Consider the following 23,450-nt stretch of genomic DNA (forward strand, 5'->3'; position numbering starts at 1 on the left):
GTTTGCAGCCCCATAGGCAGAACAACAATATCAACCAACCAGATCCCCAGAGCTCCCAGGGACTAAACCACCAACCAAAGAGTACACATGGAGGGACCCATGGCTCCAGCTGCATATGTAGCAGAGGATGGCCTTTTTGGACATCAGTGGGAGGAGAGGCCTTTGGTCTTGTGAAGGCTCGATGCCCCAGTGTAGGGGAATGTCAGGACGGAAGTGGGAATGGGTGGGTTGGTGAGCAGGGGGTGGGGGATTAGATAGGGAGTTTTCTGAGGGGAAACCAGGAAAGGGGATAACATTTGAAATGTAAATAAAGAAAATATCTAAAAAGTAAAAAACAAGCAAACAAAAAACAACCCAAAAACCCTAACTCTAGGACACTGTAACACTAAGTCATCTGGGAGTGTTCTATCCTCTCTTCTCTTCTCTTCCCTCCTCTGGGTTGTCCTGAAACAGCATCATGCGTGTGGCCGAGGCCAGCCAGCCATAGTGCTAGGATTACACATGGGCACAAGGACACTTGGATCCTCAGAGGCGTTGCAACAGGAAACAGCTAGAAAATTTGAGTGCAAATATAGAGTTCTCCCTTTTGATCCCTTCCAGTCTCATCCAGCAACAAAGGATCTGCTTAATCGAAATGAACTAACTGCCTTTGGACATGGAGCTGAAAGCAGGAGACTGAGCGTAACGAGTTCCAGGCCATGGCTGGTTATGCTTCATAGTGAGACCTGTTCCTCTCTTACCTTGGAGTGTCCACAAAGGTGATGAAGTAGCCTCGTGTTCAACTGAAGGGTTTGCAGCAAGCTCAGAACATCCTCCTAAAAATAACAGAATTCAAAAATGGCCTGGTATACTGTTATTTCAAATGCAAGCTGTTCTTGCAACCAGGGCTCCAGGGAGGGCAAACTCTGCAGGTTCCAGTCTGCGTTATACTCATCCTGGCCCTCAGACAGCTACTGATCTGCAGCTTCTCAACCTGGCCCTAGGATCTATTAACCTGTTAGCTAGCAAGAGCTGGACAGGCTTCTCTGTGGAGCACTGGCTGCCCTGGGACTGGCTCTCCAGACCAGGCTGGTAACAAACTCTAAGTAGGGAGCCACGTCTCAAGCTTCCCACCTGTGTATCAGGATACGATGCCGCCCCTCTCTTCTTTTGCTAACTCATACTGCCAGTGTTTTGTAAAGCCCACTTTCTAGACATGTAAGAAATTCCGTATCAGGGAGATCATGGGGGATGGGAAAAGGATGAGAAGGAAATGGGGTGTGTGTGTGTGATCAAATCATTTTACACACAAACATATATGATGTTATAAAATAAACTTACACACAACCCCCTTTTTATTCTCACCATGCCAGTTCCAAGTGCCACTGGGCTTTAAAGGCATATATCAAGCATGATTTAGAGCCCAGTGGTTTCTAAAGTGTTTGCAGAGACACTGCTGCAGAAAAGCCAAGTGTGCAACAGCACAATGAAGTGCCGATTAAATGGAGCAAGTCCAAAGATTGGGGAGAAGGAGAGGGGTCTGAAAAGAGTGATGTGAGAGGCTCAGTATACTTGGGCACTTCTAGCTATAGCTGGCATGCTGTTTCTTAGAATTGGTGCTCAAAGCATAGACAACAGGACCCTGAATCCCCAGCCCAATCCCGGCTCAGAAATACCCACAGACGTCCTGGCAACGGCTCTGTTGTCAGTTCTTACCCGATGCTTTCTAAAGCTGAAGTCAAGGAGTGGCATACATTGCTTCAGAAATGCCTCCACAAAGCGACGGCCATACTGGAGGGAGAGACAGCGGTGCTGAACTACAGCTGAGGACTTTTACTTGAAAAGCTCCCAGACAAAGCAGCATAGGCCACCTAGCCCAAGGGTTTATATTATCACTGTGTGCATTCAAATACATTGGAAGTGGTCCAGAAAGTTAATTTGGTGGCTCTAACTAAAGTTGAAAAGCAAACAGACCCGCTACTTACATAAATAAGCTCCAGAATTGGGCAGAGTCAGAAACCCGGACAGACAACGGCCAGAGCCCTTGTCCAGCTTAGAGAACACAGTGCATCACCTGCACTGAAGCCTCTCAGCACGACTCAGTCTCAAAGGGAGACATGAGAGGACCAAGGCAACACATGGCCATCTCCAACCAAATTACTCCTCCAAGCCACTCATCTCCTAAGCTGTACAGGATAGAGTGAGGAGAAGCGACCAAGGACAGTACCACACACTGGAGGGAGACACCAGGAGGACAGAAGAAGCATTTGCCCCATAACTCTTCAGGTTTACCATCAAATGCAGGGCCAGACAGGAAATCCCATAGGAGAAGGGAAGGGTTGTGCAATTGTCAGAATATCAATCTGACGTTCATAGACCACTCCAAGGATTTTCATTTGTCTCGTGGTGCAAAGGATTGAGCCTGGGATCTTCCACACACTAAGAGGTTCCCATCCTGGAGCACCATGCCCAGCGCTGGCCCTTGTCACAAGGGAAACCATCCATCACTTGTCCTCTGCTGCCTGGAAACCTGCTAGGGAGTGCAGGGGTGACTGCTGCTCTTTCTCCTTTGTCTGAGGTAGGGTCTACCCTAGCAGCCCTAGCTGACTGTGTAGACCAGGCTAGCCTCAAGCTCACAGATCCACTTGCTTCTGACTCTAAAGGTATGCATCATCATGGGCACCACGAACATTATTCTTAAACTCAGCTGCTCTGTAGCATTCAACCCAGTCCTAATATTCTGACCAAAAATTCTACAAAGCATGAGAAAACTGCCTCCAACTACTGTAGAAAATGCTAGCCACTGTCTTCCTTACCTATTAGCATAGCCTCTGGCACATAAACGAGGTAAAAAGCAATTCCATCTAGCTGAGGCCCCTCGGAAATGACCCACAGGAAGAAAACACATCAAACAAAGCCTAGGAAATCTCTTACCTTTAAACACACATGCAGAACAGGATAACTGTCAAATACCTGGTCAGGAGAAAGAAACCAGAGCTAAGGCAGAGTACCCAGCCTCCGTCCCACTGCACACACGTGGCTGTAATATGAAGAAGGCACACCAACAGTGCAGCAGAACGCAGCAGAACCTCAGTTACAGAAGAAGGAAACTCGTAACCCAAACCCAAGACAAGCCAGAAAGGAGCACAGGGGAGGAAGAAACTGATTCAAGCTAGGGATGTGGAGAAGGCAGCATGGCTAAAGGACTGCCGCTCTGATCTGAAACCTTAGGAGAGACTGAGATGGAGAGGAGAGGGGGTGACAGCTCCCTGACAGCAGCTTAAGCATAACCCAGCAGCAGAGAACACAGAGCCTTGGGGACAATGACGACAGGCAGGGATGGAAGTGCTCAGACCAGAGGATCCGAGGTCAGATGGGGGGAGAAAATGGGGCTGTGTCAGGGAGTAAACTTTGTAGTGCAGGTAGGAGGCAAAAAAGAAAAGGTGAAACCCCACAGTAGCCAGAAGGGGTTACCCAAAATGAACAAACAGGGCCCGAGGAAGGGTGAGGAGAACAGCAGGTGGGTGAGTTCTGGAAATCAGAACCCTGGTGTCTAGGTTAGCTAGCGAGGCAGGTCAGGGGCCCCATACTTTCATCAGATTGATAAGGATGCTGAAGTCTCGGACAGCCATATTCCAATAGAGGAGCTTCTCTTCGTGAACCTGGGGACAGTCAAACACAGGCAGAGTTCTGAGCCACAGCCCAATACAAACAGAAGCTGCCCTCCCACTACCACAGTCTGTCCACTCTCTCTTCTGAGGAGATGTGGCAGCTAGTGTACGCATCAGCAAGCTCACACACTGTGGGAACACCAGTGTACACACAGGGACACAGTTACTTCCACATAGCTACAAGCCTCTGCTGCCATCACATCTCTGAGGCTGCTGAATCTCTCGGTAGCCCATGTCTACCTCAGCTCTGACTGGGAGACTGCCAAGGCCCATAGCATCTCAAATAAGCTTGGTGTTCTTTAAGCCAGGTAGTGGCAAACTGCGCAGAAACAAGGGGAAATGGCTCAGTTCTCACCTCCAGCTGGAGGGAAAAGCAATCAAAGCAGAGCTTTCTGAAAGAACTCCTAGGTCTTGGCAACAGAAAGAAAATAGCTTAGGAGAAACTCTAGACCCAAGAGACAAAAGCATCAATGCCCATGTAATCCAAGTGTACTTCCTTTTGAGGGGCCCCTTGAGTCACCTGCTGCGGATCTGCTGCTGTGCCAGCCTGAAGACCCTTCACCGTCTTCTCGAGTTCAGCCATCATCACACGGAAGAATATGACAAAGGTGTGCCTATAAGGGGGAAAGGCATGAATACCCACATGATGCACAGCTTACAAAACACTCCCAGAAAGTTCCCTGCAGTAGGGTCTACTGAAAGAAGGGAGTGGAAAGAAGCAAGAAAGGAGCCCAGAGGATAACAGTGAGCCCCGAGCATGTACTGGGTTCAGCATAAATGAGATGGGCATCATGGTGCATGTCTGCAGTCTTAGCAGTAAGGAGGAAGAGCACGGGTAAGAGAAGTTTAAGGTCATCTTGACTACAAACGGTGTAAGGCTAGCCTAGACTAGAGGAGAACAGAGAGAGAGAGAGAGAGAGAGAGAGAGAGAGAGAGAGAGAGAGAGAGAGAGAGAGAGAGAGAGAGAGAGAGAAAACACAGGGAAGCCCAAGCCAAAGCAAATGGCCAGTCAAACAGTGAGGCTAGCTTGAGAAGTGCAGGAAGCAGCCATGATACAGTGGGGAAGCCATGTTTATATTTAAGTTCTCTTCACTGATTTTAAGTGCAAAGATTCTAACCTTCATTTTCCTCAACAGTAAAACAGTGGTAACAATACCTCTACCTCACAGGAATTAAGATCAAGGAAAAGGTAACTATTGATATTGTAAGACACAAAGCCATAGAGACAAACATCAGATACAATAATCAACTCTTTCAAGTTGGCTAAAATATTAGAAAGATGGTCTTTAGCTTTTTTTTTTTTTAACTAATTTTTGTGTGTTGGGAGCTGAACTCAGGCCTCAAATATGCTAAGCAATCATCAAACAATAGTTCCTTCTCTGTGAAAAGTGTTAGTGACACTACATTCCTACATGAGGTCCTTTTACACCACATGACATAGTTTGCACTGAAAGACTCACAGGCTCATGATTTGAGCATGGCCCTTAGCTAGCTTACAGTGCTATTTTGAAGGCTGCAGAGCCTTTGGGAAGTAGGCCAGGCTTTTGAAGGTAACACCTGCCTGGTTCTGGGTTCTGGCCTGTTTACTCTAGTTCCTGTTCTGAGTCATGTGAGCATGCTGCAGCCTCAGACTCTTGCCAGTGATGATGGGGCAGCTCCTGACACCACACTTGGCTGTCACACTGGACTGAAATCAGTACCTCCACCTCAGACTGCATCTGTTAGATACTTCATCAGCGATGAGATAAGGATTGAGAGCATTTTAGAAAGAGCACACAGTACGATTTATACTGCAAAGGATCGGAGAGTTTTCCCTCAAGTCAATTAGACGGAGGACGGTGGAGCAAGGAATCCCTTACCTGGTCAACGTAGGGAATGTAGAGGAGGCGGCGTCTTTCGGAGCATTGACCAGTTCTGGGACACCAACACCAGTGATCTCCTCTATGGCCTTCAGAACATTGTCTGTGTGCTCCAAGTAGATGCTTTACAAAGTGTCAGAAGAATAAGGACACACATTATAGGATTCCAAAATCTGCCCTGCTTCCTGGCTACCATGCGAGCATGTTTGCTTCCTGACAAGCCCTGTCTCTGACAGACAATGGAGGCAAATGACCAGGAAGCCAGACAAATCTCCCCTCCTTAAAGCTCATTTTCTCAGGAATCTTGCCAGCAGTGGAAAACTGACTAACACACTTGCCACCTACAAGTGTATTCAGCATCTCTAGTTACCCTATGGAAATCTGTGAAGGAAAGAGAGAAAAAGCAGCCAGGAGGTCAAATGGTGAGCGGTCAGTTTCTCACAAATACCTGACAAAGTTTCAAACGTCCAAGACTTGGAGCCAAGCCTGGTAGCACAGGCCTGTACTCTGTCCAAACTACCTGGGAGGGTAGAGGCAAAGGGATCATAGTGCAAGGCCAGCTTGAGATACAGGTGTGTGTGTGTGTGTGTGTGTGTGTGTGTGTGTGTGAGAGAGAGAGACAGAGAGAGACAGAGAGACAGAGACAGAGAGAAGGAAATTCAAGATATGCCATAGGAACTCAGCTATAGCACTGTTAAGTATATTAGAACACAAGTGCTAATAATCACCAACAATAATAAATGTTTCTTTCTCCTTTAAAAGTTTATTTTTATTTTATGTGTATTAGTGTTTTGCCTGTGTGTATGTGAGGGTTCCAGATTCCCTAGAACTGGAGTCATAGACAGTTGTGATCTCCATGTGGTTGCTGAGAATTGAAACCAGGTCCTCTGGAGGAGCAGCCAGTGCTCTTAACTGCTGAGCCATCTCTCTAGACCCAAGAATAAACCTTTCTAAAGTCAAAAAAAAAAAAAAAGTCTTTCATGAGATGCTACCATGTAGCTCTGGCTATACTACTGACATTCACTTTTTTGTTATTTTTAATTTTCAAGATAGGGCTTCTGGCTGTCCTAGAACTCACTCTGTAGACCAGGCTGGCCTTGAACTCAGAGATCTTCCTGCCTCCTGAGCGCTGGGATTAAAGGTGTACGCTTTAATCATTCACTTTACTAACATCAAAGATCCCAAATGATTGTCAAGAAATAAGTAAATAAAGTTAAACACTGTCGAAGGCTGGAGATGGCTCAGCTGCAATCCCAGAGGACTTGGGAGCAATTCTCAGCACTTGGTGGCTCACCAACATCTGAAGCTCCAGTTCCAGGGGATATGATGCCCTCTTTTTTTTTTTTTTTTTTTGAGGCAAGGTTTCTATGTGTAGCCCTGGCTGTCCTTGGACTCAGAAATCAGCCTGCCTTTGCCTCCCAAGTGCTGGGATTAAAGGTGTGCACCACTACGCCCAGCTTGATGCCCTCTTTTGACGTGAGGGCAGAGTATACACATGGTGCATAAAAATGCAGCCAAACACCCACATACATAAAATAATGAAATGAAAACACCAAGAGCCAGATGAATGGTGCACGTCTGTAACTCCAGCACTCAGGAGGTGTAGGCAGAAGAACAGAAGTTCAAGGCTACCCTTAGAAACATGGTGAGTTTACCTCAACAAGCCAAAAATAAACAAAAATATGCTTAGGTACCCTGGAAGTAATGGATGTGTCTTAGACACAGTGGGCAGTAATGTATTTGACTCACTATTCACAAGGTAGGACACAACTGTAGACTTAATTGGATTTTCAGGAAAAGCATTCTTAGGATCCAAACTCCACACTGTGCTCTTTTTAGAACATCAGTTGCTTTCACGTTCTCCTCACAGAGGTCACGGCTCAGTCCCTAACTAGATGAAAGATCCCAACAACAGCAAAATGGGAAAATGCAATCCGGCTCCTGGAATAAAGTAAATAACTCACCAAAGCACATCATGCAGGTGGTCATTAAAAGTGGGGTTCTTCTCTTTTTCCCCACGAGGCCATGCTCGACAAAGCAGCTGTTTGGCCAGAGAGGCTGTTGGAAAAGAAAACAAAAAACATTTCACTCACGCGAAATTGACCCCATTCTTTTAAAAACCGCACTTAAGAACACTGTTGTTAACTGAGTGTCGTTGTTCACTTACATTGCTAGCACTTGGGAGACCGAGGCAGGGAAGACTACAGTGAGTTCAGGTTAGATGGGGCTTCACAGACTTCACTGACTGACATGACCGTCTGTGTTAGTGGGGGTAGTGGGAGTGAGCAGAGAAGCACACTCCTCTTACGTTTCCCATGCTGGGGAAGGGGAGAGGAGTGGTCAAAGGATTACTACCTCACTTTTAGAAGGCTTAAAGCGTATTTTAAAGGGGTTGGTTTTAAGAGTTATGTGTGGGTGCAAGTATCTGGTATAACCACGTGCATCTGACTGTGGCGCCTTCAGAGGCCAGCAGAGGCCTGGAGCCTCACAAGATGGAACTGCACGCAGTTGTGAGTTGTCTGCAGTAATGTGGGGAACTGAATTCAGGTCCCCAGTGAGAGCAGTAAACATTCTTAACCGTTGAGCCATGTCAGCCCTAACAAGCACTTTTGTTTTTAGGACAGTGTTTCATGTGGGTGCTTGTCTAGTTTGCAGAAAACTCTGGGTTCTATGCCCAGCACCATATAAAACCAGGCATGGTGACCCATGCCTACAATACCAGCACTTAGAAGATAGAGGAAGGAGCTTAGGAAAGGGAGGATCAAAAGTTTGGGTGCATCTTTAGCACAGACACAGCAAATCTGAGCCAACCCAGGCTTCAAGAGACTGTTTCTACAAAAAAAAAAAAAAACAAAAAACAAACAAAAAAAAAACGAGAGCATTTCACTGGGTAGCATAGGCTAGCCTCAAACTCACAATTTTCCTTCAGCCTTGTAGCCAGACAGTACCAGTCTTGGCCTAGCAGTCAATCATTTAGAAAGCCAATTTGTTCTTGTTCCATTAACTCAACTGCCATAAATGAAACCATGTGTCTAAGACTTAAGTAAACCCTATTTACTTACCCTGTCCTGAAGGTCCTGTTTAAGACCAAAACCCTACTTTATTAATATAAATATAGGAAAAAGATTTCTTTCACACATTAATCTTGCTTTTCGTTGTACCAAAACTGAGAAAGATAGTTAGTGATTTTGCATTTTAAGAGCTCTCATGCTAAAAGATAAAGAAAAAGGTCACAAGTTCCAGATCCCTAGAGAAGGGTGACAGGTGACACATGACCTGTACTCTCAGAACTGGAAAGCCCAAGGCAGGAGGATCTGGAGTTCAAAGTCAACTTAGCTACATAGTAAGATGATCTCAGAGATGGGGAAAGAAGTTTGGAGAGAGAGAGAGAGAGAGAGAGAGAGAGAATATGAATATCTCAGTGGATGATATAAGCATAAAAATGGAACAATGCACACATGCTTTGAAAAGGCCAGCACTCATTTCCTTGATGCTTGTGATTTTTTCTTCTATTTTTATCCACTTCATGGTGTGTGTGTATGTGTGTATACCTAGCATATGAGAACGGCCCCCACAGGCTCATATTATTAAATATTTGGTTCGCAGGTGGTGAACTGTTTGGGATGGATTAGAGAGTGTGGCCTTGTTGGAAGAGGTGTGTCACTTGTGGGCACGGAGGTTTCCAAGCCCATGCCGTATGCCCAGGTAGCTTTCTCGGTGGCCTATCTGTGGGTCAATGTGTGAGCTCTCAACTACTGCTCCAGTGTGTGCCACGTCTGTCTGCCCGCTGCCGTGCTTCCATTATGATGGCCATGGATTCCAAGCCTCTGAAAGTGTAAGCCTGATAAACTCTTCTATAGGCTGCCTTGGTCCTGCAACCCTCGAAGCATTAGAAAAGTAGGTAAGTATCCAAGTAGCTAAGCCAAGGAGGAAGCAGATTAGGAAGACTTATGCAGGGGATGATTCTAGTACTTGGGAGTAAGAAGAGGTAGGACTGCTACAAGGCCAAGCTTAGCCTGGTCTACACAGAGTTCCACACCGGCCAGAAATAGATAAGAAAGCTTAAAAAAAGAAAAAGGTGAAAGATTAAAAAAATATTAAACAGAAAATTACTAAGGATGGAGGGCAGAGCTCAATAGTTTAGAATAGTTTGGGTTTAATTCCTAGTACAAAAGAAAAGAAGGAGAAGAAGGAGGAGGAGGAGGAAAAAGAGGAGGAGAAGGAGAAGGAGAAGAAGAAGAGGAGGAGGAGGAGGAGGAGGAAGGAAGAAGGAGGAGGAAGAAGAAGGAGGAAGGAGGAAGGAGGAAGGAGGAAGAAAGAAGAAGAAGAAGAAGAAGAAGAAGAAGAAGAAGAAGAAGAAGAAGAAGAAGAAGAAGAAAGAAGAAAACTTGGGGCTGGAGAGATGGCTCAGTGGGGTTAAGAGCACTTGCTGGTTTTCCAGAGAACCTTGGTTTTTCCCAGCATTCATTGGGTGACTCATAACTGTAACTCCAGTTACAGTGGATCCAATGCCTACTTCTGGTCTCCAACATGTATGACATACATATACACAAAACACTTATATACATTAAATAAAAACAAAATATATACATCTTATTAATTAAAAAAAGAAAACTGTCCAGTCAATTAATCTAACCAAAGGTACACTAAGCCGTGTCATAGCCCGCTCTGTAAACATGGTCTCCTTGGTGGAGCAAGAGGGCACGCTTGTGATTTTGTGGGATTTACATGTAAAAATGCTCAAAATTCTAAGAAAACACAAAATTTGCAAATGTAAGACATCAATCCTATTCACACATTCCCCTTCCCCCGAAAAAGGGATCAAGCCTCATCACCAAGTTTTTCTTTCTTCTGCTTAGGTGCTGCAGACTTCTCCAGAAGGGCCATCAAAAGTCTGAGAAGGTGAAGACCACACTGGAAACTGGGAACACTGTGGTGGAAATTCTGCAAGTAATTGAAGCTCTGGCTGTAAAGAAGCAAGAGATAGAAGAACCCGCATAGCATCACATGCATCAAAGATGTTTTTACATGCACACAAGGTGCCCAAGTTGTCTCTTTATAAAGAAAGCTGGGTAGACAAAAGCTACATGGACAAAATTATTTGCTATTTTGGGATGTTATGGGGTGGGGTGAGGAAGATCTCATAAAGAATAGGCTGGCCTGGAACTCGCCACGATAATATGGAATGGGATGTGACAGGATGGGATAGGACCGGCAATTAGTGTCAACTAGTTGCTCCCTACAGTCTCCCTGAGAGAAGACTGAGAGGTCCTCAGCTGATCTAGTGTTGGCTGAGTTTAGGGAGTGGGAGTGGTGGCTCGTGTCTGGACTCATAACAGTAAGTTGAAGTAAGTAAGTCGAAGGCTGAGGCAGGAGAAAGCTGCATTTGGGGCCAGACTAGGATATGTATCATGATCTGTTTCAAAAAATTCAAAATGAGGGGTTAGAAAAATGGCTGAGCAGTTAAGACACTTGCTTCTTTTCCAGAGGACATGGACACACACACAACATAATATAAGAAATAGGTCTGAGTGTGGTATTGTATGCCATTAATTCTAGCACTTGGGAGACAGAGGCAGGTGGATCTCTGTGAGTTTAAGGACTGAGGACAGCCAAGTCTACATCATGAGTTCCAGGCTAACAGTTACAGAATGAGACCCAGTCTCAAAAACCCCCCCCCAAAAACAAAAAACAAAAAAAACCTTTAAAACATGATAAAACATGGTAAGGGGATGTGAACATAGTATAGATTTTGTTCTGAGAGAGTGAATGTTTTCCAAAAATATTCTGCCAATCCAGTTCTAGGCTTTCTTAAGAACATCCTGGGATGTTCAGACCCACCTGACCAGTTCCTCCAAGGGCTGTTCCTGTTCCGTCTGCTTTAGTCGGCTCGAGAGGACCTCAAGGGCTGAGTGCAGGAGGCGGTGGTTTGATTGGTGAGTAAATCCCTTCCTAAAGCAAAGTTGAAAGCAGTGGGTCAGCCTGTCTCAGGAGGATCACTCGGGTACCAACTGAGGACAAAGCAAATACTAAAAACTAAAAAATAATTTTAAAATGTTAACGGGGGCTGGAGAGATGGCTCAGCAGTTGAGAGTACTGACTGCTCTTCCAGAGGTCCTGAGCTCAATTCCCAGCAACCATATGGTGACTCACAACCAGCAGTAATGGGATCCGATGCCCTCTTCTGGTGTGTCTGAGGATAGCTACAGTGCACTCACATGCATAAATAAAATCTTCTGCCTGCCTTTCAAGAGTCTACATAATCTGATTCCTGCATCCTTCCTACCAACATCTTCCTTTGCCTTTCATCCATTCTGTGTGCCTGTGCATGCTCGTGTGTGTGTGTACCATTAAAAAACCACGCCTTGATGAACTGTCAACGCAAATCTATCATCAGGCATTGCTTTTTAAGTACTGAGAATATAAAAATGACTAGCATCTGCCATGTGGAGAGTGTTATAAGTCTAACAAGGAAGAAAATTTAATGCACAATTTTAACAAAATGTGTGAAAGCTAGACCAGGAGAGAATGGCAGAGTGTTAGAAGGGAGCTGAGGGCCAGGAAAGAGGGTTACCTAGTAAGGTTAGAGAAGCTGAAGAGACTCAGTTGGAGGGTATGGATCAAGTAGCCAGGTGTCTTGTATCAGGATGCGTGTATCTGAAGAGTTCTGGGTTAAAGTGAAGTAGGATGCTGAATAACTCAGTCCAGCTGTGAGAATGGGTTCAAGAGCAGACGCCAGACAACAGGAGGTGGGAAAAGGCAGGCCAAAGGTCAGAGTCAGGAAAGCCTAGCAGTTGTCAGCCATCACAACCGGGACGGGAAGACTGCACGTCCCGAGATGGACAGAGACCAACTGTGAAACTAGGTCAGATACGGGGGAAGGCTGGAAGTAGACAGAGATGTCTAGTTAGATAATGCAATCAATAGAATTTAGGGTTACATGTGGGAAAGAGTAGAAAGATGGAGCCAAAAGAATAACTCCTCATTTTGGTGAACAAGAGTGATGATGGCATTTTCAAACGAGGCGAAGCTGGAGGAACAGTGAGATTATGCTCAGAACTGGATGTGATGAGTCTGAGGTGTCAATCTCATCCAAGGGGGTGTTGAGTAGGCAGATGGATATGATCTTGCTCATGGCTCAAAAGAGAAGATTTAGCATAAGTTTAAGCTTGAGTAAAATTCTCCAGAAAACCTGTTGGAAGAGGACAGATGGGATAAGGCACGGCTGAGGAACAGCAATACTCAGGGGAATGCCTTTATTTCTCCTTTCACCCATGCTATGCCTCCAACTCTTGGGACTCAATGGAGTGCTCGGCAGGTGAAGGCCCTTGCTGCCAAGCCTGACACAACTCGGCTTTGACCCCTGGATCCACTTGGTGGAAGGAGAACATGTTAGTGTTCTCACACACACACACACACACACATACACACACTACAATATAAAAACAGATTGTGGCTGGGCGATGGTGGCGCATGCCTTTAATCCCAGCACTTGGGAGGCAGAGGCAGGCGGATTTCTGAGTTCCAGGACAGCCTGGTCTATAGAGTAAGTTCCAGGACAGCCAAGGGCTATACAGAGAAACCCTGTCTCGAAAAAAAAACAAACAAACAAAAAAAAAAAAACCAACCCAGATTGTGTTATATTTCTATCCTTATTTTAAGAACCAGGTTGAAGAGAAGGCTCAGCAGCTAAGAGCATGTACTGCTCTTGCAGACAAACTGAGTTGGTTCCTAGCACCGTCATCAGACTGCTCACAACCACCTGCAACTCCAGCTCCGGGAGATCCAATGCCCACTTCTAAACTCTGAGGGCACAGAGATATACATAATTTTTAAAATGTAAGAAGCAAAATAAAGGGACCACTGATTGTTTAAAGGCCGACCAAGGGTGTGGATGTAGCTCAGTTAGTAGAGTACTTGCCTATCCCGCATAAAGTTCTAGGTTTCACCCCCAGAAGCACGTAAAAAGCAGGTCTAGAGGCCCAGGTCTGTGATGCTAGTACTCAGGAAGTAGGGGAAGGGTGATCAGCCACACTCGCAGAGCGTGTTCAGGCACATCTATGAGATCCTGTTTAAAAGCCTCACCAAATGCTACAGCTTCCATGGTATCCCCAATATTCCAGTTCACAGTGTGCTCACTTTTAACCACATAGTAAGACTTCAGATTTGTTCTGTTAGCTAATCAGTGAGCCCCTAATTTATCAAACTGATCAGTAACAGTGGCTCTGTAAGACTCAGTGGGTTTACAAGAAAATAGAAAAGAAGAAAGCACCCAGGAAGGGCTGTATCCATTTCCTTCCCTTCTTCCCTTAGGGAATACTCAGAAGTGAACGCACGCACAAACACACTCATTGCACACACTCCCATGACACCGCCTCCCCACACTCACCACGCAAAGAGTGCATGTAAGACCTGCAGCAGCTTCTGGTAGCAGCAGGCCATGGTGTGCTGCTCCTGAGCTGTCGCTCTCGCCTTGTCATCTGCACTGAGATGCTCAGCACCTAAGCACTAAATAGAAAAGCGGTTTAGTCCAGTTGCTGTGCAAGCGCTCTCACTCCCCCTCAGTTAAAAAGGGACTCTCGGCAGTTACTGACAGACCCACAAACCCAGCCTGCCTGCAAATTAACAATTCTTTTCTTTTTGTTCTCTCTCTTCCTCAAAGTCCCAAGGCCTGCTTGTCCAGCCACTCTGAGGAGCACGCTCAAGCTATGAGGTCGTTCGTACATTAGTACTGCTCAGTCTGCCTGTTCTCCTGACCTCTCACGCAGAAGGTGTAATTCTCTTCCTCTGGCCTCTTCCCATGCTCTGCCCACCACAGCTGGCCTGCCCGTGCTCACACGGTCTCTCACTTACAAGCGAGTCAGTCTCTCACCTGAAAGAAGTTGTGAATGTTTTCCAGATGGTTACACATCGGGGTTAGCAGCTGAACCACACAGTGCACAATGTCCTGGACAGATCTCTGATGAAGATGTGAGAAGCCAATATTCTGCCTTCCTTTATTCTACAATAAATTTCAGAGTTATAAGAGAAAAAAATGGATAAATTATTTCAATTAATCATTAGCTAAGAGTTCAAAGTTGGGGGGTGGGGTGGGCTGGAGAGATGTCTCAGCAGTTAAGAGCACTGAGTTCAATTCCCAGCAACCACAGGGTGGCTCATAACCATCTGTAATGGGATCTGATGTCCTCTTCTGGCCTGCAGGCATACATGCAGGGAGAACACTGTATACCTAACAAATAAATAAATCAAACGCACAGTTGTGATTCTAGGTAGGTGTCGACAACAGAGGTGACTTACTTTCCTTAGTTAAGATGATATTATAACAAAGGAGAAACACGATAGCAAAAGAAAAAATACCTTCCTTTAGTTTTAAATACCTGAGAGGATGGATACTGTAGAGTTAGAACAGGATCTGATTAAAAAGTACAGACACGGGGCTGGAGAGAAGGCTCAGCAGGTAAGAGTACTTGCTGCTGTTGAAGAGGACCTGGTTTGTTTCTTAGCAACTGTCTGTAATTCTAGTTCCAGGAGATCTGCCACCCTCTTCTGACCAGGCAGAGATATATGCCTTTAATCTCAGAAGGGAGATGGTGACAGGAAGATCAGAACTTTAAGGCAATTTTCAGCTGCATAGTGAGCTCAAGTCTAGCCTTGGCTCTGAGAGACTGTCTCAAAAAGCCAAAAGCACAGACCATCATAACTAATGAATTTGGGTGCATGCATACAGAACACACCACACACACACACACACACACACACACACACACACACACTCGCGTGTGCTACCAAGTATTTCCCCATATGCTCAGCACTTTTGTACTTTCTATGTCTCTATGTTTAGGACATTTAGAAATAAACTTATTGTATTAGGAGTCTCTTCAATTTTGTTTGAGAAACACACACACAGACACACACACACACTTGGTGTGAGGGATCCAGCCTGGACTTTAGTATGTTAGACTACAGCCCAGCCTATACAAGGCAAGGCAACTATGCAGGAATGCCACTGTGTTACCTAGTAAGTCAAACATAGCACCAGGTTACTCACAGCCGACACCCGCTTGTTTCCAAGTTTCCGGGAAGCCTAGGCCTAGGCTCGCGCCACTACTTACCTTAAAGCAGCAGATTCTCTTGGCAAAAGGAGCAGTCAGCATATTCTCTAGCTTCTGGGAAAGATCTTCCAGCAAGAAGTGCAGCTCAGCAGGCCCCAGCTGTACCACCTCTGTAGCCTGGGGTGTGGAATGTGGAGAACAAGTTCAATCATGTCCTACTTACAGGATCTTCGGTGTATTTGATACTCGTCTCTCCCACTGAGTGAAGAACTGAATTTGACTTTTCATTTAAAAAAGAGGAAATGGGGGCTAGAACAAAGGCTCAGTGGACAAAGCACTTGCCACACAGGCAGGACGCGTGGGGGTGTAGACCCCAGACCCATGTAAAAGGTGGCAGGTACTCTAAGCACTTCCCCACCCAGTCCTCTCCCCAGTTTCTGCAGGGCATATTTCGTTCCACCTCTTCACTCCTGCTCACTGTGGCGAATCATTCGGAAGAGCACAGCAAGAGACAAATGGGGGAAATGTCCCACCTGCACTGCTCGTTCAATACACTTTTATGGAATCTTCTATGAGCAGATTGATGAAGAAAAACTTCAAAAAATTAAAGAAAGAAAAGCACACACACACACACACACACATTCCATTCTGAAGATGCCTACATTTTTCCAACTATTAATTAAAAATCAATTCCATTTTAAATATCTTAGTCTGGGGATATTTCCTTCTCTAGTGAAAATCCTTATCAAAGGTTACCTTCTCTGTGAAAATATTCTCTATTCTCAACTTTATTAGAATGAACACTCTTACGGAAGTTCAGATATTAATACAGTTTTGGGCAGTCATCTCCACCTCCTGTACACTTGACCAGCCTAAGGGAAGCAGCAAACTGCGCATGCGACTGCATGGCCAGGTCTAGGTGAGTAGTCAACACAATCATGGCATCTAGAATTATCTGTTCAGTGCTGAACAAAGGTCACGAAAACGGAAAGACAATACTGACTTCTCTATGCCCCAACAGTCCTCCGCCATCTAAGTTCACTCAGTGCTTTTACCTGGTAACCTGCAGGGAAGGGTCATGTCACCAGTACTGTGATTCATAACTTGACAGACTGAGAACACCTGTGACTTGTGAACAACCAGGGCGACAAGGATGACTGCTCGCTCAGAATTCATACTGAGGCTCTGAAGTCAGAAACCATCCTTCCCTTCACTGTGGCCCTTTGTCCGTCTGTCATCCCTCTCACAAACAGCTCCCGCTGCTCTCCACTCAACAGCAACAGTCCCAGCTTTCAATTCCATTCTTTGTTGAGGCAAAGTCTCTGTGTTAGCCCTGACTGTCCTTGAACTCACTATGTAGACCAGGCTGGTCTTGTATCTGCTTTCCTCTGCCTCCCGAGTGCTGGCCTTAAAATCACATACCATGACACCGGGCCCAAATACTTGAAATAGCTGTGTTCTTCTAAAAGGTTCTGGGGTCCCAGACTGTCACTTACTTCAGTGTGCATTTCAGTGTCTAAGATGAACTTGGTCACAAGTCCAGAATGTAGAATAGAGAAGACCTCAATGTCCAGCTCTCGGAAAAAAGCATGGTAATTCTGCAGTGACACAAACGTCTTTCCTTCCTTCCCTGTGGACTCCTGGAGGAAGAGAATGGGCATACAAAAGAACAACTCAAAAGAACTAAAGTCTCAGATATTAGCCTAATTGAAAAAATATTTTGCCGGCGTGGTGGCGCATGCCTTTAATCCCAGCACTCAGGAGGCAGAGGATTTCTGAGTTCGAGGCCAGCCTGGTCTGCAAAGTGAGTTCCAGGACAGCCAGGGCTACAGAGAAACCCTGTCTCAAACAAACAAACAAACAAAAAACAAAAAAAACACAAAACCTAAAAAAAAAGAAAAAAACCCAAATTTTAATCTGATATTATTTTAAAACTGTGTGTGTGTGCGTGCACTTGTGAGTGCAGAGGCACTGGATCCTGCTCAAACTGGCATTACAGGGGAGTTACTAAACACAGGTGCTGGAAACTGAAATCCTATCCTCTGGAAGAGCAGTAAGTACTCTTAACCACAGAGTGAGCATCTCCCCAGCCCCTCAAATCTAATTTTAATTAACATTCTAAAGTCCAATACACATTCATGTTTGGTAAAAAAAATTCTAACTTCCTTTTATCACCTCATTCCTTTCACCCAATTGTCCAATCATCCCCAAGCCACAGCACTAGATGTAGTGTAGCAGTTTACACCAACACCGTTGGGTGTTTCTACTTACGGATGAACTGTTAGGTAAATAAAAGCATGTGGAGTGTCCAGAAAGCTGTGATCTTAAAGGCTAGGACAAGCTGATTTCAAACCTTAGCTCAAGTGCACATAGTATGTCTGTGAGCAAGTCTTTTACTCTGCTTATAAACTGCCTAGTGAATTAATACAGATATGAACATTGGCACCAACCTTGGACTTTTAGGATGTTAGTGGAGCTACACATAACGAATTAAAAGAACGCATGGTAGGTGTCAAACAAACTGACATCCACGCATCCAGGAAACTTCTCCAACATGGCACTTCCTGTGTGAATGCCACAGGGCAGCAACTCTTCAGCTGCCAGAAACCACAGTAAGCACTTCAAAACCATTCGCCGCGCCGCCAGTCAGGTGCTATGCCTTTTGTGGCTTTACAGTTTTTGTTACATTTTATTTATTCTCTCTGTGTGCCCCCCACAGCCCATGTGGAAACTGGCTCTCTGTCTACCATGTGCGTTCTCAGGACTGAAGTCAGGTCTCAGGCCTGCCAGCCAGTGCCTCTGTGCTTGAAACATCTTGCTAACTATATTTTGTTTTGTTTTGTTTTGTTTTGAGACAAGGTCTTGCATATAGCTTAGCCAGCCTCAAATGCATGATCATCTTCCTGCCATCCTCCCAAATGCTGAGATTATAGGCATGCACAACATCTAGGTCACTAAGTTTATGGTCTGGGGTAAAAAGGGGGAAAGCCAAAGCAGTATATATAAAAGAATGTCACCCTGGGCGGGGAAGTTAATGACTGCAGTCCCAACACAAAAGACACTAAGACAGAAGGATCATGAGTCTGAGGTCAGCCTCTGCTACCCAGTGAGACCCTGTCTGAAAAACCTATGGCAGGGGACAGTGTATCCTAAGATTCAATGAGATAACTATTATAACACAGAGCCCAAAGTAGTACAGGGGAGTAAAACACAGGGGTAAAGTCTACAGAAGATAAAGAGAAAAAGCAGCCACCCATACAGCAGCAGTAAGGACTGTTCTTTGACTTCTGTGGCTATGATCAAACACTCTGATCAAATAACTTGGGGAGAAAAGGGCTCAGTTGGCTGTGGTTCTCCAGGTCATACTCCATCATTGAGAAAAATCAGGGCAGGAACTGAAGCAGAGGCCTCAGAGGAGCACTCTTGCTGGCTTGCTCTCTGGCTTGCTTCCTATCACACTCAACTAGCTTTCTTAAAGGGCCCAGCACACTTGCCTAGGGATGGTACCACTCATAGTGGACCCATCAGTCATCAATTAAGACAATTTCTCACAAAACAGCTGCAGGCCAATCTGATCTGAGCAATTTGTCGACCGAGGTTGCCTCTGCCTAAGGGACCGTACTAGTTTCTAGAGGGAAACAACAACCAAGAATTTAGAGAACAGTAAGTACTGTTACTCCAGGGTCATCCTGAGGCCCAGGAGACTTCATGTGCCTCCCTTCCCATTTTTTTCTCTTAAAAACATGCAGAGTATAAGGTTAGCCTCATTCTCACTGAGCAGTCTTAAACCTTTGTCACACACTCCAATACCTTGTCTACGTGGCTTCTCCCAGATGGCGCCATGTCACACTCTGAAGGATCTTCTGTTAGAAGTGTGTCCGAGCAGGATGCTTTGCTGCTATCAGCTTTTTGTTTCTTTCCCCCTATGTTGCAAAGAGAGAGAAATGACTCAAGTAATTAACAAGCACATGTTGCCAAATAGGGCACTGCAAGAAAGGAGGAGGAAGTTTTATGATTCAAGCTACACAGCATTGCCCATAAAGAAACCTTTCTAAAGAAAAGTTTGACAGCAGATCTTGCTAGTCACCACTCACCAACCAACTATGCCACCAGCCCTCTATCTTTTCAAATACGAATGCCATGATACGTATAACCCGTGAGGTTAATTCAGTGTGGCGCAGATAAGGACAGGAAAGGAATATACTCACCCGTCTTTCCCTTGTTTCTGTTTTTTGCTGCAACAGCAGAACTGCTCCAAGGCATCATATCTGAAGTGTCCAAGTCAACGCTTGCGAAAGGCGGAACATAGTCTGGGATGACTGAAACAGAGTAGGAGGACTGAACCCAACCACAGTGATCCAAATACCCAAACACCCAGAAACAGGTCTTCAAAATCACCGCCCGCAGCAGCGAATGCCTGTGATGTGGTTTGGGCACAGCAAAATGCAGAGCTTAGAGAAATTCTATATTATAGTGCCTGATTATGATTAATTAATACAAAGTTATTTTTAATATGGACATGAAATAATCAACCAAGCAAAAAGAAGCTGAAATATCACTTAAAAATCCAAAGATATTGGCATTTGGTCACACATCTTTTTGTTTTATATTCCATTATTTAAGATGGGAGCCTCAGGAAAGCTTCGTACTTTCCCTACAGAATGAAACTGGCATTTTTGGCTTCTTTGTTTTTGTGTCGGTTTATCTGTCTCTCTAGGACAGGATCTCACACTGAGCCCTGGCTAGTAGTGAACGCATAGAGATCACCTGCCTCTGCATACAAAGTGCTGAGATGAGAAGTTTAACACACACTCAGCCCTAAGCTAGCATTAAAAAAAAATTATTAATGTGTATGAGTATTTTGCTGCGCGTATATCTGTGTGCCACGTGCATGCTCAGTACTCTGGGAGGCCAGAACATGGTACTGCATACTGTGGGAGTGGAGCTGCATACTGTGGGAGTGGAGCTGCATACTGTGGGAGTGGAGCTGCATACTGTGGGAGTGGAGCTGCATACTGTGGGAGTGGAGCTGCATACTGTGGGAGTGGAGCTGCAGACTGTGGGAGTGGAGCTGCATACTGTGGGAGTGGAGCTGCATACTGTGGGAGTGGAGCTGCATACTGTGGGAGTGGAGCTGCAGACTGTGGGAGTGGAGCTGCAGACTGTGGGAGTGGAGCTGCAGACTGTGGGAGTGGAGCTGCAGACTGTGGGAGTGGAGTGCAGACTGTGGGAGTGGAGCTGCAGACTGTGGGAGTGGAGTGCAGACTGTGGGAGTGGAGCTGCAGACTGTGGGAGTGGAGCTGCATACTGTGGGAGTGGAGCTGCATACTGTGGGAGTGGAGCTGCATACTGTGGGAGTGGAGCTGCATACTGTGGGAGTGGAGCTGCATACTGTGGGAGTGGAGCTGCATACTGTGGGAGTGGAGCTGCATACTGTGGGAGTGGAGCTGCAGACTGTGGGAGTGGAGCTGCAGACTGTGGGAGTGGAGCTGCATACTGTGGGAGTGGAGCTGCAGACTGTGGGAGTGGAGCTGCATACTGTGGGAGTGGAGCTGCAGACTGTGGGAGTGGAGCTGCAGACTGTGGGAGTGGAGCTGCAGACTGTGGGAGTGGAGCTGCATACTGTGGGAGTGGAGCTGCAGACTGTGGGAGTGGAGCTGCAGACTGTGGGAGTGGAGCTGCAGACTGTGGGAGTGGAGCTGCAGACTGTGGGAGTGGAGCTGCAGACTGTGGGAGTGGAGCTGCAGACTGTGGGAGTGGAGCTGCAGACTGTGGGAGTGGAGCTGCAGACTGTGGGAGTGGAGCTGCAGACTGTGGGAGTGGAGCTGCAGACTGTGGGAGTGGAGCTGCAGACTGTGGGAGTGGAGTGCAGACAGTTGTGAGCTGCTATTGCGTACTTGGAATGAAACTCCTCTAGAAGAGCAGCCAGTGCTCCTAACTGCTGAGCCACCTCCTCGGCCCCACAAACTAGCATTTTGTTGTTGTTGTTTTGGGTTTTTGTTTTTTTGGTTTTTTTTTGAGACAGGGTTTCTCTATATAGCTCTGGTTGTCCTGAAACTCACTCTGTAGACCAGGCTGGCCTGGAACTCAGAAATCTGCCTGCCTCTGCCTCCCAAGTGCTGGGATTAAAGGCGTGTGCCACCACTGCCCTGCTAAAAGAGCATTTTAAAACAACCAGTTAAGTTAATGGTCAGAGGAATGAAAAGGCCTTCATCTTTACTGCTGGTTCATGGCTATATTTAAGAAGAAAAGGGTACCTGGCCCTGGAGGCAGAGGTAGGCAGATCTCTGTGAGTTAGAGGCCAGCCAAGTCTACAAAGTGAGTTCTAGACAGCCAGGGCTTCAGAGGCACCCTGTCTATAAATAAATACATGGATAGATAGATAGATAGATAGATTGATAGATAGATAGATAGGTAGATAGATAAATGTATGTGATTGCTCATCTCCTCAGCAGGACACCGAGGCTTGCAGCATGGCCCTTCTTACCTGCCAAGTACTTCTCTAGGATTTCCTGAAGTTCTACAAGGTCCTTTAGCCGACTAAGAACCTTGCCCTTCATCTCAGGAGATGTTTGTTGGCAGAAGGCATTCACAACCTGCAAAGCACAACTTCTCTTCAATGTGGACACTCAGCTCATTCACTTTACTTCCCCAGGGATGAAAGGTTTTTACGCCACACTAGGTAACTTTTTAATATAAAGCTTATGAGCCTGGTGCGGTGGTTTCTGTCTATAAAATTCCAATAGTGGGGATGCTGAGGGGCATTGCCATGAATCTGTGGCCAATCCAGTCTACACAGGGTGATATAGGCCAACCAGTGAGACGGTCTCAAAGAAACAAAGATACAGTGCAGCAGCTAGATCTGTAATGGCAGCTCATAAACAGTGCTAATCGTCACGAGAAGGACAGTCTCATAGAACAGACAGGCGTTAAACTCCGTGTGAGGCTGAGGACAACTCCTGATCAACCTGTCTCAACCTCCCAAGGTGGTGGAGCTAGAGACAGGTATGAGTCACCACACCCAGGTATGTGGTGCGGGGACAGAGGCTAAGGCTTCATGCATTACTGTGTAGCTGACAATTCGCAGCTCTCTATGTCCTACCATTCTGGGGAAAAGAAGAGTTACAGATGGAGCACTCGTTTAAAAACTACCTAAAAATTCATCTAAATTCAGAAAGTCAAAGTTTAGGAGAAAATCTGAATTTGTGTGTGTGTGTGTGTATGTGTTTGCATGTGCACATGAACATGGGTGACCTCACAGACCAGGAGAGCATGATGTTGGAGTGATTGTCAGCTGAGCCTCCACTGCCAACAGTAGGCACCAAACTCTGGCCCAGAAGAGCAGCAAAGCAGCCTCAGCCACTGGCTACCATTCTAGTCCCATAAAGTTTAAAGGACAAACTGACAAGAAAACCCTGTTACAATCCTGGTGGAAACTATGACTGAGTGATGGCGAGCTAATGCAGACTGTCATGTAGCAGTGGTCTCCCTGGCAGACCTAAGACATCTGAGTTTTACCCCACTGCTACTCACCACTCACTATGCACTTAGGCAGAATATCAGAGAGCGCATATGTTATCAGATCAAGTCTTAGTCTACTATTTATTTCTCAAGATGCTTTGGCAAGGTCTGTAGCCTTTCTAAGCTTTTGCGTCTTTACCTATGAAGTGGGAGCTGTATAAGTGTGAAGTACAACACAGCCAAAGCACAGGGAGGCAGCAATGAGGCGCTGCCATGACCGACGTCCTCAAGCACACTCTGAAGGAAGGAAACTATACCCATTTCTCTCTGCAAGCAAAAAGCAAGCAGGGGCCTGTAGCAACAGAGTGGGACTCCCAGCACAGAAGAGAGGCCACTGTCTGCAGAAGTGGGAGTGCAGGGGGCCTGAT

At 45.9% G+C, this 23,450-nt stretch overlaps 1 protein-coding gene across 1 annotated transcript in view; it reads right to left on the bottom strand.

Annotated features, from left to right (window-relative positions):
- Fancd2 (FA complementation group D2) overlaps positions 1-23,450 on the bottom strand; it is a 64,015-nt gene that overhangs the window by 7,515 nt on the left and 33,050 nt on the right. The window contains exons 26-41 of the mRNA XM_021165022.3: positions 22,049-22,157; positions 19,770-19,880; positions 19,372-19,484; positions 17,058-17,201; positions 15,622-15,738; positions 14,382-14,510; positions 13,899-14,017; positions 11,351-11,461; positions 10,345-10,475; positions 7,474-7,567; positions 5,510-5,632; positions 4,171-4,264; positions 3,570-3,641; positions 2,914-2,952; positions 1,696-1,770; positions 741-815 (exon numbers count right to left, since the gene is read on the bottom strand). Of these exons, the coding sequence (XP_021020681.1) occupies positions 741-815; positions 1,696-1,770; positions 2,914-2,952; positions 3,570-3,641; positions 4,171-4,264; positions 5,510-5,632; positions 7,474-7,567; positions 10,345-10,475; positions 11,351-11,461; positions 13,899-14,017; positions 14,382-14,510; positions 15,622-15,738; positions 17,058-17,201; positions 19,372-19,484; positions 19,770-19,880; positions 22,049-22,157 (1,656 nt within the window). The remainder of the gene's footprint in view (positions 1-740; positions 816-1,695; positions 1,771-2,913; positions 2,953-3,569; positions 3,642-4,170; positions 4,265-5,509; positions 5,633-7,473; positions 7,568-10,344; positions 10,476-11,350; positions 11,462-13,898; positions 14,018-14,381; positions 14,511-15,621; positions 15,739-17,057; positions 17,202-19,371; positions 19,485-19,769; positions 19,881-22,048; positions 22,158-23,450) is intronic.

Source organism: Mus caroli, unplaced genomic scaffold (genome assembly GCF_978045245.1).
Source record: "Mus caroli unplaced genomic scaffold, Mus_caroli_1 scaffold_7, whole genome shotgun sequence".
In the NCBI taxonomy this organism is placed as follows: Eukaryota; Metazoa; Chordata; class Mammalia; order Rodentia; family Muridae; genus Mus; species Mus caroli.